General features: G+C 42.3%; 1 protein-coding gene across 2 annotated transcripts in view; it reads left to right on the forward strand.

The window, feature by feature from the left end:
- The window catches only part of prkcsh (PRKCSH beta subunit of glucosidase II), a 33,371-nt gene extending 19,089 nt beyond the window's left edge, over window positions 1-14,282 (forward strand). The window contains exons 11-18 of one of the 2 annotated variants that reach the window (XM_062990293.1): window positions 1,749-1,913; window positions 2,487-2,577; window positions 3,545-3,614; window positions 3,710-3,799; window positions 4,693-4,767; window positions 6,645-6,744; window positions 6,857-7,021; window positions 14,036-14,282. In XM_062990293.1, coding sequence (XP_062846363.1) covers window positions 1,749-1,913; window positions 2,487-2,577; window positions 3,545-3,614; window positions 3,710-3,799; window positions 4,693-4,767; window positions 6,645-6,744; window positions 6,857-7,003 — 738 coding nt within the window. In that variant the 3' untranslated portion in view covers window positions 7,004-7,021; window positions 14,036-14,282. The remainder of the gene's footprint in view (window positions 1-1,748; window positions 1,914-2,486; window positions 2,578-3,544; window positions 3,615-3,709; window positions 3,800-4,692; window positions 4,768-6,644; window positions 6,745-6,856; window positions 7,022-14,035) is intronic. The other variant, XM_062990294.1, reaches the window with a different exon arrangement.
- The last annotated feature ends 307 nt before the right edge of the window (window positions 14,283-14,589 follow it).

The following is a 14,589-nucleotide window of genomic DNA, read 5'->3' on the forward strand; positions in this document are numbered from 1 at the left end:
TAGATGAGCGATCGTCTCTGACTTTACATCTACAAGGTGGACCAACTAGGTAGGAGTGTCTAATAGAGTGGACAGTGAGTGGACACGGTATTTAAAAACTCCAGCAGCACTGCTGTGTCTGATCCACTCATACCAGCACAACACACACTAACACACCACCACCATGTCAGTGTCACTGCAGTGCTGAGAATGATCCACCACCTAAATAATACCTGCTCTGTGATGGTCCTGTGGGGGTCCTGACCATTGAAGAACAGCATCAAAGGGGGCTAACAAAGCATGTAGAGAAACAGATGGACTACAGTCAGTAATTGTAGAACTACAAAGTGCTTTTAATGTTATGGCTGATTGGTGTGTATACTGTCACAGTACTGCCTTTTCAGGCAGTTGTAGCCTAGCGGTTAAGGTACTGGACTGGGAAAGGCCCTTTGCTTAGAAAATATGCTGTCACAGTACTGTAAGTCGCTTTGGATTAAAGCGTCTGCTAAATGCCGAAAGACACTCAGATCCTTACGCTCGCTGAATTTTCCTGCCTCCAGCACTCGTCTTCAAGAACAGACTGTTCACTTGTTGCCTAATATTTTCCACTCTGCCAGTGTAATGAGATAATTAATGTTGTTTACTTCATCTGTTGCTGGTTTTAATGCTGTGGCTGATTGGTGTATATTTTGGTGAATTGTAAGGTTTGTAGGTGTTTGTTAGTTTTCATATTTTTTACATTGCCTAATTAGCTTGTGGTGAAACATACACCGACTAGGCATAACATTATGACCACTGACAGTTGAAGTGAATAACACTGATTATCTCTTCATCACGGCCCCTGTTAGTAAGTGGGATATATTAGGCAGCAAGTGAACATTTGATCCTCAAAGTTGATGTTAGATGCAGGAAAAAATGGGCGAGCGTAAGGATTTGAGTGAGTTTGACAAGGACCAAAGTGTGATGGCTAGAAAACTGGGTCAGAGCATCTCCAAAACTGCAGCTCTTGTGGGGTGTTCCCAGTCTGCAGTGGTCAGTATCCAAGTTGTCCAAAGTTCTGCTTGGAAACCCTGGCTCCTGGCATCCATGTGGATGTTACTTTGACACGTACCACCTACCTAAGCATTGTTGCAGACCATGTACACCCTTTCATGGGAACAGTATTCCCTGATGGCTGTGGCCTCTTTCAGCAGGATAATGCGCCCTGCCACAAAGCAAAAATGTTTCAGGAATGGTTTGAGGAAATTCCCCAGATCTCAATCCAATCGAGCATCTGTGGGATGCGCTGGACAAACAAGTCCAATCCATGGAGGCCCCACCTCGCAACTTACAGGAGTTAAAGGATCTGCTGCTAACATCTTGGTGCCAGATACCACAGCTCTCCTTCAGGGGTCTAGTGAAGTCCATGCCTCGACGGGTCAGGGCTGTTTTGGCAGCAAAAGGGGGACCAACACAATATCAGGAAGGTGGTCATAATGTTATGCCTGAACGGTGTATATTGTCTTAATAAATCCTATCTATGAATAAAACCGTTAATGCTTTAAGGCTTAAAAGCTTAGATTCTTTGCACTTGAGTAACTAAATAATTTTAATAATTTCCCCTGGGGATACAATAATAAAGTATCTATCCATCCATCCATCTATCTATCTATCTAACTTAATTACATAATTAACTTTAGTTATAGTTATTCTGTGTAATCATTTGTTACTCTTTAATTTTACGCACTGCCTGTGATCAGAAGTAAACATATCATGTTTCTGCACATCAGTCCCAGCCTGTGGAGCCAGCTCCGGTGGACAGTCCTGCAGAAGAAACCAAAGAGCCTGTCACAGATAACGACTCAGAGCCATACCCTGATGATGACGACGTTCCAGAAGACGAGGATGAGGATGCTGACGAGGAAGACGATTATCCGGAGGAAGACCTCGATAAGGTGAGGATTATAATAAACATCTATTCGCCCTATTAACATGTTAGTGTATTTGTATGGTTTAATAGCCTTGTCTTAAATGACAGTGGTTTTAAGCCTCACAGTATTAACTGACTTTTGATAATGCAACAGTCAGTAAAATACTGAAAATTAATAATTCAGTTACTTCAGATTTTATTATTTATTATATTCTAAGTGTATCCAATTAATTGACACACTATGACTTTGTACTTATGGATATAAATAAAGTCTGCATTTTTTAACTTAAATGTTTAATAACCATAACATATTGTCAACTGAAGACAACCTGTATATATGCACCATAATAATTTAGATCATTAAACATACTTGTTTAATTAGATTATGTGTTATATTGACTTATATATGGAATTTATCTTGACAGGTTGTCTTTATTGCCAATAGGTTTCAAGGTTTCCTGTGGTGAACTTGCACTTTTAAATGGAATATTTTACATTTGGCTAGCTTTGACTGTGGTGCTGTAACAGATGCATGTTGTGCAGTTCATTAGTGCTGTCTGTCAGTTTTCGAATTTGCTTGTTGTTTTCTGTTGCACAGTCCCCTCCCACCAAAATAACTCCGGAGAAAAAGGAGGACGACGAGGACACCATGCCACCCTATGACGCTGAGACTCAGGCCTTGATTGATGGTTAGTTACCTCTGTATTTGTCTTATTCCCATTAGCTTTGATATGTGTAATATATTTAGAGTAAAAGTAAGACCGTGTATGTGGGCTAGAATTCAGCTCTCCAAATACATTGCAGCTATGAAACAGTTGGGTGGAATTTGAGCTGTATGTGGCAGCCTTTCTTACATTATAACAGTTTCATTTTCATCAACCGCTTTATCTTGGTCTGGGTTGTGGCAGGTCTGGTTCCACCTTGAAACCCCTTGAAATACCCCCTGGCTTTAGACAAAGCCAGTCATGTCTGTGTAGGTGCCTGGCCGGTCGATATCATTGCTAAGATTCAAACCTGGATCTAAGTGGTGGAGGGCTTAGACCGCAATAGACCGTTTTGCTACCCAAGCGCATAGAATAGTGGTCACACGACGCTGCCCACAGGGCCCTGTTGGCTGGATATTTTTGGTTGGTGGACTATTCTCAGTTCAGCAGTGACAGTGAGGTGTTTAAAAACTCCATCAGCGCTGCTGCATCTGATCCGCTCATACCAGCACAACACACACTAACACACCACCACCATGTCAATGTTACTGCAGTGCTGAGAATGATCCACCACCTAAATAATACCTGCTCTGTGGTGGTCCTGGGAGAGTCCTGACCATTGAAGAACAGCACGAAAGAGGGCTAACAAAGCATTTAGAGAAACAGATGGACTACAGTCAGTAATTGTAGAACTACAAAGTGCTTCTATTCTGTGGATTAAAAAGTGGAGCTGATAACATGGGCAGTGTGTGTAGAAACAAGGAGGTGGTTTTAAAGTTATGGTTGATTGGTGTTTATATAAGTATGTAGTGTAGCATTATCATTTTTTATATTTTGTATTATGAAATTCACTTTAAAATGGTTAATAGTCACACAGCTGTATATCATTTTGGCACATGCTTAAGTTATGGCCGGTCCTGAGTAACAGTGGTCTTTTCTTTGCAATCCACAGCTGCTCAGAAAGCCAGAGATGACTTTGAGGAATCTGAGAAAGCTCTTCGAGAAGTGGAAGATCAAATCAAGTTAGTTCATTAATAACATAACTGAGATTTGTTTAACTGTGTGAATCTGCATTATCGTGCTTAATGTCAGTCTGTCCATGTATTTTTCTTTCTAGAAACACTGAGAAAGAACTTTCATTTGATTTTGGACCCAGTGCAGAGTTCTTCCACCTGTACAGCCAGTGCCACGAGCTCACAACTAGCGAGTAAGTATGTGGTGAAGGAAGCTACCCTTACCCATCACCAGAAAGACTATTGTATGTACTTTCCTTAAACTGAACTGTTGACTAAAATGATTAAGTAAGGAACAATACCGGGTTTTACTCATCTGGGCTGATCCATCCTCTGGGAAGGAGAGGGGGAGAAAAGACCTGTTAAGAGATAGAAAGTGTAGACTGTAATAATGTGAATGATTAAATATATTGAAAGTGCCATGGCCAGGAACATATATGGGTAGACTGTGTATTGTTGCTGTTACTCGTTGTAGGGTGTGGGGTATATGTGTATTCAGTACTCTTGACTTACCTGTAATAACATTGGTTTATATAAGCAGCATGCAGGTAGAGAGATGGGGGACAGTCTGTGATTAGAGAGAGAGAGAGAGCGACAGCCTTTATGACTTTTTAGCCATTGGTTGTATGTTCATTGTCTGAAGTGATCGTTACTCGTTTGTATGCTTATCCGTTTTGTTTTCGTCCCAGTGTGCGCGCTTGTATTTATGTAAATAGCTGTTACTGTGGGTGTATAAATAAAGGAGGCGGGAAAAAGAAGAACATCTGTTTCCTTATCGTCCATTCCAGTTCCTCAGACCGGTCGCCTGACACTACCCACAGGGTTCCCCCATCTCAGGCTTAGAGTCACTGTGGACCTACAGAGATGTAGTTAGGGGTGGAGCTTTTTTTATTGTTTTTATTGTTTCTGGATTGTTTAAATACATGTGTAAATTCATTGTTTTTTGGCATTTTACAAGCACTACAAATGTAGGTTAAATTAGTTTATTGGTACTAATCCAGCCAGCTTGCAATGGGTTGTCAATAATATAAGTATGTTTACAAATTGCCACTGTTTCTTTAATAGCTTCTTGTCCGTTTTTTTAAAGGTATATCTACAGACTTTGTCCTTTCAACCGTGTTTCCCAGAAACCAAAGTACGGAGGCTCAGAGACCAACCTTGGGTAAGAGAGTCTCGCCACAGTGTTAATGATTTGTTGCTTCTTCATATGGCCATAAGTATAGACCCCTGACCATAAACTTTTTGCCAAACCCACTAACCATGGATTTCAGTTCAGGAAAGGCTTTCCATAACAGTTCCAGACAGTAAGAATTTTTGCCCATTCTATTAAGAGTATGTGAGGTCAGGCACTGATGTTGGACCAAAAGGCCTTGGCTTGCAATCCACGTTCCAAGGTGTTTAGGCCAAACCAAAGTTGTCAAACCATATTTTTATGGCATGCTGATAAAAAAAAGCTGAATAAATGGCACGAGGTGGGACCTGGAAGAGATCCTGCTTGAGGAAATGACCAGCTGCAGCTGTCGGGACCCAGTACAGTACTTTAGAGGTTGTAGAGGATTGCTCTAATCATCTGGCTGGTCAGCGCATACCCTAGGTTGTATCTCTTTTGAGATCTCTAGAAGGTGCTGGCTCAGGGTCAGTTGTGTCTGGTTGTTCGTGTAAATCACCCCTATATACCTCTTTATTGGTGTCCAAGGTAAGTGGGGAGTAAGGGTGATGAAACCCTATACATACCAATATGGACACTAAACACAAGCCAAAAAGGAAACTGATAGACTATGTGAGAGACCTAGATCTGAGAATTGGTCGAAGTTCACTGGAATTTACACTGACTGAAATGATTATAACTAAACTCTTCCCTTTTGCAATACAAAAAGGAATCATGGGCATACAGATGACGGGTAACTTCAACAGACCCTGGTGGAGTGTCTCAAAAAGGTGCAAGCAGACATTCTTTTGAGCAGCAACATCAAACTTCTCCCATCCGACCCTAAACAAATGTAAAGATGTAATTCACGGCAAGGGTAGATGTGGAGCTTTACATCCCTAACCCTATCGTGCTACAAATCAGCCATATGCAAGACTATTCCAATCTCATGCAACTGTGGAGAAGAGGGACATGACAAGCCCTGTCCAAAGGCAACCTAATGCAGAAACTGCAAGGACCCCCATACTGCCTCAGACAAGGCCTGGCCAACCTGAATTGAAGGAAAAGAAATCCAGAAAATCAAATTCACAAAGAAAATCAACCATACAGAAGCAAGCAAATGGTCAACAAGGCGACCCAGTCAAGTGCATGTCGAACACAGCTCACATCTAATCACCTATATCAAAGAACCAGTCCTTCCTAAAGTAAGGAGTTTCTCAATGCACAGTCCACTCAAGGGCCCCAAAGAAGTTAGGCCATCTACAACAACAACCCAAAATAAATAAAGACTATAGCTTACGGAGAATAGGATCACCTAAAACCAATGCGAGTCCCCTAGAGCGGGAGTTTTCAACCTTTTTGGACATGCGCCCCCTTCGTGTGTCAACCGCAAAGATTGCAAACCCTTACCAGCAGACATCAAACCCTTAGTGACCTCCTACATTAAAAATAAATGGTGGACAGAATGGAAAACACAAATCGGAAACACATTACATAAAATACTGCCCAAAATAGATAGAACTTCACTGGCCTGCAGAGAGTCCTGACGTCAACCTGACAGAACACCTTTGGGATGAATTAGAGCGGAGACTGCGAGCCAGGCCTACTCGTCCAACATCAGTGCCTGACCTCACAAATGCGCTTCTGAAAGAATGGTCAAAAATTCCCATAAACACACTCCTAAACCTTGTAGAAAGCCTTTCCAGAAAAGTTGAAGCCGTTATAGCTGCAAAGAGTGGGCCAACATCATATTAAACCCTATGGATTAAGAATGGGAGTCTCTCAAGTTCATATGTGTGTGAAGGCAGATGAGCGAATACTTTTGGCAGTATAGTGTATGTGTGTATTAGAAATGGTTAATGAAAGGAGCTGAATTTCATCCTTTTTTGCAGGACATGGGGATCCTGGGCAGGACCTGAGAACAACAAGTACCTAGCAATGAAATATGAACATGGCACAGGCTGTTGGCAGGGTCCCAGCAGGTCCACCACAGTAAGTAGCTGTAGCTTTATTAAGGGTGTCCACATATTATTGGCTCTGTTTTAAAAAGCCAAGGGCTTTAATGAAATTCTGATGCTTTGTATTAAATTCTGATGCTCTTTAGGTGAAGCTGACCTGCGGGAAGGAAACGGTGGTCACGTCCACCTCAGAGCCCAGCCGCTGTGAGTACCTGATGGAGTTCACCACGCCCGCCGTATGCCAGGAGCCGCTCCCCGGCGACTCAACTCTACATGGGCACGACGAGTTTTAGTGCATTCCGAAACGTCAGGTGAGCTTCTAAGAATGTAGCCGACAGGTTTAACATGAGCTTTGCGTTCACTACAGAATAGGATTCATGACGTTTCTATTATCTGGACTGGGAGCAGGCTAAACGCTGAACAGCTGCTTTTAAACACACACTGTGTACAACTCGCTAGTATAAGTAAAGCCTTAGGTGTTATGGTAGATGCTGAGGAGGTGGTCAGCAAGCAAATCATAAAGGAGGCCAAGTGTTAAGCTACATTTACATAATGCATGGCAAAACCACTTTGCTCTGGCTGGGTTATTGTTTTCCTATGGAGTGAGGTGGTGTTGATTACCTTGAGCTTTGCACACCACCCACTTTTACTGCTTTGTTTTTAAAAACTGGCTGCAGTGCTCAAAGTTCAGTCTTCCTGGCCAGACACTATAGACTGTTAGCTAAGGCTGATTTCATATCAGAATCAACAGAAAATGCATTGATTAGTGCTACAAGGTTGTGCATTGGTGACATACAGCTGAAGTTCATATGTGGGTACTTGACAAAAAGAGGTGAAACAGATTTTTACTAGTGTAACTGCTAGTGTTTACCAGATATATTTTTCCACTTTTCCATTTTATAAGCTTTTCTCACAGCAAGGAACATAAACTATTCTGCAGTGTGACATCACATTAAATAAAAAGAATATGTAATCATTTTAAATATAGATTGGATTCAAAGTTTAAGCGGCCCTTTATGCAAACTATAATTAATATTTAGTGAATGTATATTATTTGTAGCTGTCTTTCAATTCCATTTTTACTTGTAGCCTTTATCACTCACACAAGTGGAACTACCTTATAAAATGCTAACATTCTGTCACCCACCCCTGTGCTTATTATGCCAAATTCACACTACTCGACTTTCTGATTTGTCGGGTCGCTGTACAGTTCACACTACACGACTGAATCTTTTGCACTCTGGAGTCTTTCAGTCGGTGTATATTTCACACTACACGACTGATCGGCGATAGGGGGTTTCACACTACACCATCTATCACCAACTGGAATAACAGGCGAGCTTCTCTGCTCTCCCAAACTACGTTTTGTCACGAAAACAAACGCGAGAAGTGACGAGGGGTTTAATGATACCATGTCCAAAAATTGCACGTCAACAAGTAGCGAGTGATCAAAGTGTTTGTGCGCTGATGTGCAGCGTAAAATCAAGGAAAAATAAATGAATCTGAGTGGATTTGGCAACACGAACAGTATGGATTGTTCTATAGCAAGTTGGAGGTTAAGTAATATTTTTGCAATGCAACGTTGGTGTTTTGTAGAGAACGATCAAGTCAGAAATACTGTAAAGCTTGTGTGTGTGCGCCGGTGTATTCTGATATAAACTATATTATCCCCCTGTCCCACCTGTTTACACTCCTCTCCTGCGTTTCCCCTCACACTGTATCTTGCGTTCTCATTGGCTGTTCGACAGAGCACTCATTGGCAGACGTGCAATTGAGATCAGATATCTGACATGCTAGAAAACTCTATCCGGTCGCCGAGCGCTCGGCAAGCCGGTCGGATGGAGATGTTGAGTAGTTCACACATAGCGATTGAGAGCCGAGTTTTGATTGCCGAGCGAACGCCGAGTTGCTCCCGAGCCGGCAAATCTAGCGCCGACCAGTCGTCGAGCGAAATCTGGCCAAAAATCGTGTCGTGTGAACTAGGCATAACTTGAACTGCTATGTTTTTTTATTTTTTTTATTTTGACTGCTTTCATATTTATGAGTCGCCAGGAGCGTTGCTGATAACACCAGTGCCTGAGTTCCAGGGGTTGGAATCCCACGTCTGGGCTCACAAATACAGAGGGTGGATGGCGTTACATTAACCCAGCCATTTAGGGCAGCGGTCCCCAACCTTTTTTGCACCACGGACCGGTTTCATATAAGATGTAATTTCACGTACCGGCAGGGGCGGGAATAGAATAAATACAGAATGGAAAATCAGTGTGAATCCTGAGCTTTTTTCACTGCAATGAGACATTGCTCCCACCTAGTGGTGATTGGAGACAATAACACCCGAAGAGTATTGGAAATTTAATTGCTCTTGTAGCGATCTCTAATTATTTATTCTTTCTGTGCGGCCTGGTAATAAATTAACCACCGGTTGGGGACCACTGATTCAGAGGACACATCAGTGCACCCTTACTGCCGGTCCCAAGCCCAGATGAATAGGAGAGTTGAGTCCGGAAAGGCATCAGGTGTTAAAACTGTCAAATATATACAAATGATCATAAGTGGTCAAAAAAGAATCATTCACATCATTATGGTCAGCATACCTGGATAGGCACAGTTTTTACGTTGGATTCACTTTCTGATGCAACCCTCCGTATTTTATCCGGGCTTAGGCTCGGCACTGAGAAGTGCGCCGCCCAATAGCTACACTGTTCTGCGTCCGCACCCTCCCCCCTGCCTGTGTAGACCCCCTACAGCTTATAACAACGGTTGGTTGGAGGTTAGCTTATTTTACCTGAGCACATTGAGGTCCCAAAAAGTTAAAAAGCACAAGTAATTCAATAAATGTCTTTTCAAAATTATAACAGTTCTTGATGACGAGTATGGTGGCAGCTAAGAAGACTATACTCCTTTGCTGGAGATCTCCCCAACCCTCCTGTTTTGGAATATATCAATATTTATTTATTTAATTTTTATTTATTTCCTTTTTGGGCTGCCTATGGGTTGGCTTACTCATTTTTGCTTTGATTGTAATTTCATGTAGGGGTTACTGATGTTCTGCTTGTTCCTACTGTTCAAAAAAGCACAAGTAGAGACAAAAAAGAAAACCAACATAAAAAGTCACTTTGCTCATGATATAAATGGATATAAAAGGAGATAGATTAGTTCTCCATCGGCAGAGCAGGTTTCAAATCTTACTGAGGTCATTTTTTTTAAATTAACATTTGCAGAGCATTAATACTGGGTGGGTTGGAGAGGTGTGATTGTAAGGCAGCAGAGGAAATGATGCACATAAATTAAAGATAATGCACTGCCACATTCAACTGTGCTCTCTTCTGAATCTGATGTGCACAGTTGCAAATCTACAATTCTGCGTGGGTGCCTGGATTCACTAAGCTTAAAAATACAGAAATCAAAAGCACCAAAGACAAACCTGCATCTTTTTCTTTTCACTTCTAGACTAATATTTAAGGTTATTTTTTTCATTATTCACTTCATTTATGATCATTATTTTATGTTTATATATAATAGGTGCACCTTGTAGGTACGGTTCCCTCCACAAATATTAGCACACTCAAACTACATCCTTTATTGCTCATTCTTTTCATTTATTAAAAATGTGATCATGGGTGCTCTGGTGGTGCAGGGATCTAACACGCAAGCACCCTACTGCAGACTGTTCAAATATTAGCAAATCATTTAAACTGTGACACAGACTTAATTACAGCAGAGATGTGCAACGCTAATAAAAAAAATATCTAAGTAGTTACCCGCTCTCTGGGTAAGGTCATAGCCTCCCATGGCTTCTCTTACCACTCCTATGCAGATGATACTCATCTCATTCTGTCATTTCCTCCTTCAGACACACAAGTCTCAGCTCGCATCTCAGCATGTCTGTGAGATATCTCACAATGGATGTCAGCTCATCATCTAAATTTCAATCCCAGCAAGACAGAGCTTTTACTTATTCCTGGAGATCAATCTCCAATCCAGGACCTAGTCATCTCTCTTGATGACTCCCAGATCAGACCATCTGATAATGTAAGAAATCTTGGTGTTGTCCTGGATAACCAGCTGACCTTCTCTCCTCAAGTAGCCAACATGACCAGATAGTGCCGGTTCCTCCTCTACAACATCAAGAAGATCCGTCCATTTCTGTCCATGGAAGCTGCTCAGATTCTTGTGCAGTCACTTGTAATCTCACGGTTGGACTACTGCAACTCCCTCCTGGCAGGTGCTCCCATGTCCACTCTTAAATCGCTGCAGCTCATCCAAAATGCAGCTGCTCGCCTGGTTTTTAACCAACCTAAACACTGCCACATCACCCCACTGCTGCGTTCTCTTCACTGGCTTCCTGTAGCTGCGCCTACAAAGCCAAAAATGGACCAGCCCCAAGATACCTTCGAGGTCTAATCAAACCCCGCTCTGTACCACGCAACCTCCGAGCCACTAGTCTCGCGTGACTTGATCCTCCACCCAGGACTCAGGGAAGACAAGTACTAAGGCTCTTCTCTGTACTTTCACGCAAGTGGTGGAACGAACTTCCTCTGTCTGTCCAAACATCTGAGTCTCGCGCTGTCTTTAAAAAAACGATGAAAAACCTCCATCAACTCTTTACTAAGCACTTAAGCTGACTTGTACTTACTTACTAACACACTTATTCATTTCTTAAAAAAATAAATAAAAAAACACCACTAACATTGGTTCTAACAGAGTTTTAGCAGATTTGTGTTCTTGGACTGTTGTTTACTTAAACTAGAGTATGTTAATGTTCACTATGGAAGCACTTCTGTAAGTCTGCTATATGCCGAAAATGTAAATGTAATGTAATGTCAATTTCCAATATTATGGCAGTAATGAAGTTTAAGGCAGCTGTAAATCTGCCTGGAAGGGACGTTTGTCTATGTAGATTACACGATTGTTGCATCCGTGGATTGTTTAAGTGACACAAACACTTCCAATAATCAGACAGTAGTTAGGTCATAGGGTCAGTATTTCAAGTCAAATTTATTTGTATAGCGCTTTTTTACAATGGACAATGTCTTAAAGCTTCTTCTTCTTGTTCCTCCGCCTTTGTCCCGTTTTTTGGTTACGGGGTCGGCATTTCTGGCTTCTTCCCGTTAGGGGGCCCCGGCGGGATTTGGCACAGTTCTTACGCCGGATGCCCTTCCTGACACAACCCTCCATATTTTATCCGGGCTTGGGACCGGCACTACAATGCACTGGTTTGTGCATCTAGCGGCTAGGTATCTATAGGACAATTCAGTGTTTCCAATTAGCCTGGTGGCATGTTTTTGGACTGTGGGAGGAAACCGGAGCACCCGGAGGAAACCCACGGGGAGAACATGCAAACTCTGCACAGAAAGGACCCGGACCGCCCCATCTGGGGATCGAACCCTGGACCTTCTTGCTGTGAGGCGACAGTGCTACCCACTAAGCCACCGTGCCGCCCAGGACAATGTCTCAAAGCAACTTTACAGAATCCAGGACCGACAGACCAAAAACCTCTGTTAAGCAAGCCGAGGGCGACAGTGGCAAGTAAAAACTCCCTTAAAATTACAGGAAGAAACCTTGAAAGGAACCAGACTCAGGAACCGGACTTCTCTGTAAATACTAGGGATGCAAATTTCTTCAGGCTTAGAGCACTTTTAGTCAAGTTCCGTATGTTTGAGACCCACAACACACCTGATGTTGTCTCTAGGAATGTTTAAAGTCGTCTTATACCAACTGCTCTTTTGGTGTAATGAATAGATCTCCTCTCTCAGCTTTTGTGTCAGTTCCTCAGCATTCACCATGGTTGCAAAACACATTGAACACTTGAATCTTTGGGTGGTGTTTATATAACACATCACAGCTGCAAATTAAGGGTGGTTATTGATTCCCAGTGGATTAATCATGTTGTAACCTAACTTTAGGTCATACAGTTTAGCAGTAGATTTTAAGATCAGCAGTGTGATGTAGGGTTGAATAATTGTGACGTGGCATTACTTACAAAATATCTTGATACTCTTGTTAACTAATAAAAACTTCATTTGAAGTAAATCTAGCTGTGCTGAAAAGTTAAGTGCTCAGGGGGATTAAATGATTCCAACTGTATATTGAATATTTGAGTATATTGAATGACCTGACTGACCCTTATTTCTGTACCAGTAGCTTTTTGTTAATATTTTGCTAGTAGTATATAGTGAACTACACCGACTAGGCATAACATTATGACCACTGACAGGTGAAGTGAATAACACTGATTATCTCTTCATCACTGCACCTGTTAGTGGGTGGGATATATTAGGCAGCAAGTGAACATTTTATCCTCAAAGTTAATGTGTTAGAAGCAGGAAAAAAAAGGCAAGCGTAAGGATTTGAGCCAGTTTGACAAGGGCCACATTGTGATGGCTAGACGACCGGGTCAGAGCATCTCCAAAACTGCAGCTCTTGTGCGGTGTTCCTGATCTGCAGTGGTCAGTATCTATCAAAAGTGGTCCAAGGAAGGAACTGTGGTAAACCGGCGACAGGGTCATGGTCCCTGATGCACGTGTTGAGAGAAGGCTGGCCTGTGTTGTCCCATCCAACAGACAAGCTACTGTAGCTTAAACTGTGGAAGATGTTAATGCTGGTTCTGATAGATTTTACTTTGACTCGTACCACCTACCTAAGCGTTGTTGCAGACCATGTACACCCTTTCATGGCTGTAGTGTCTTTCAGCAGGATGATGCACCCTGCCACAAAGCAAAAATGGTTCAGGAATGGTTTGAGGAGTACAACAACGAGTTTGAGGTGTTGACTTGGCCTCCAAATTCCCCAGATCTCAATCCAATCAAGCATCTGTTGGATGTGCTGGACAAACAAGGTTGATCCATGGAGGCACCACCTCGCAACTTACAGAAGTTAAAGGACCTGCTGCTAACATCTTGGTGCCAGATTCCACAGCACACCTTCAGGGGTGTAGCGGAGTCCATGCGTCAACGGGTAAAAAGCGGGCGAAAGGGGGACCAACACAATATTAGGAAGGTGGTCAAAACGTTATGCCTGATCGGTGTATATAGAGGACTCAGGACTAATGCCTTCTACTTGTGTCTCCATGTATAATGACCATTAGCTGGACTGCTACTGTGGGCCACTCCAACCACGGGATATTCCTAGACCATTTCAGTACCTTTTGAGGCATAATATGATGATGAATCCTTTTTTCAACATGGGTTACTCTTAATGATTGAAAATGATCAGCTCAGGACTATTTTTTGCACAATGGGCAATGTTCCACCTCTGTGTTAACAAGTATTTTGAGACCTCAGCTTCCCCTGGACACTGGTTAATTTCTTCTTTCTCCTTTTCAGTAGTCACTAGCTGTCTGACGACCTCACCCACGTTTCTATCGAGCACTTCTCCTGTTGTGGTTCATTCACCTCTGCTCAGATCTACGTAATGGTGAAACTAGTAGTGAACAGTGAATCAGAGGCTTTGTGTAGTTGTTTACTTGTTTATGTTTGTTGGTTTGTTTGATTAGTTTTTACTAATGTATACTTCTGCTCACATTCCATCAATTTCAGTGTCAGAAATAAAGTCCAATTTTAAAAAGCTCAAGATTGTACTGTGTTTTTAATGATTCTTCAACTTTGGCTGGAGTATAGATTGAGCTGTTGCAGTGGGGTGTGGATCTTATACACAGATGAGGCATAACATTATGACCACCTTCCTAATATTGTGTTGATCCCACTTTTGCTGCCAAAACAGCCCTGATTCGTCAAGCCATGGACTTCACTAGACCCCTGAAGGTGTGTGCTGTGGTATCTGGCACCAAGATGTTAGCAGCAGATCCTTTAACTCCTGTAAGTTGCGAGGTGGTGCCTCCATGGATCGGACTTGTTTGTCCGGCACATCCCACAGATGC

This window comes from Trichomycterus rosablanca, chromosome 2 (assembly GCF_030014385.1).
Source record: "Trichomycterus rosablanca isolate fTriRos1 chromosome 2, fTriRos1.hap1, whole genome shotgun sequence".
Taxonomy (NCBI): Eukaryota; Metazoa; Chordata; class Actinopteri; order Siluriformes; family Trichomycteridae; genus Trichomycterus; species Trichomycterus rosablanca.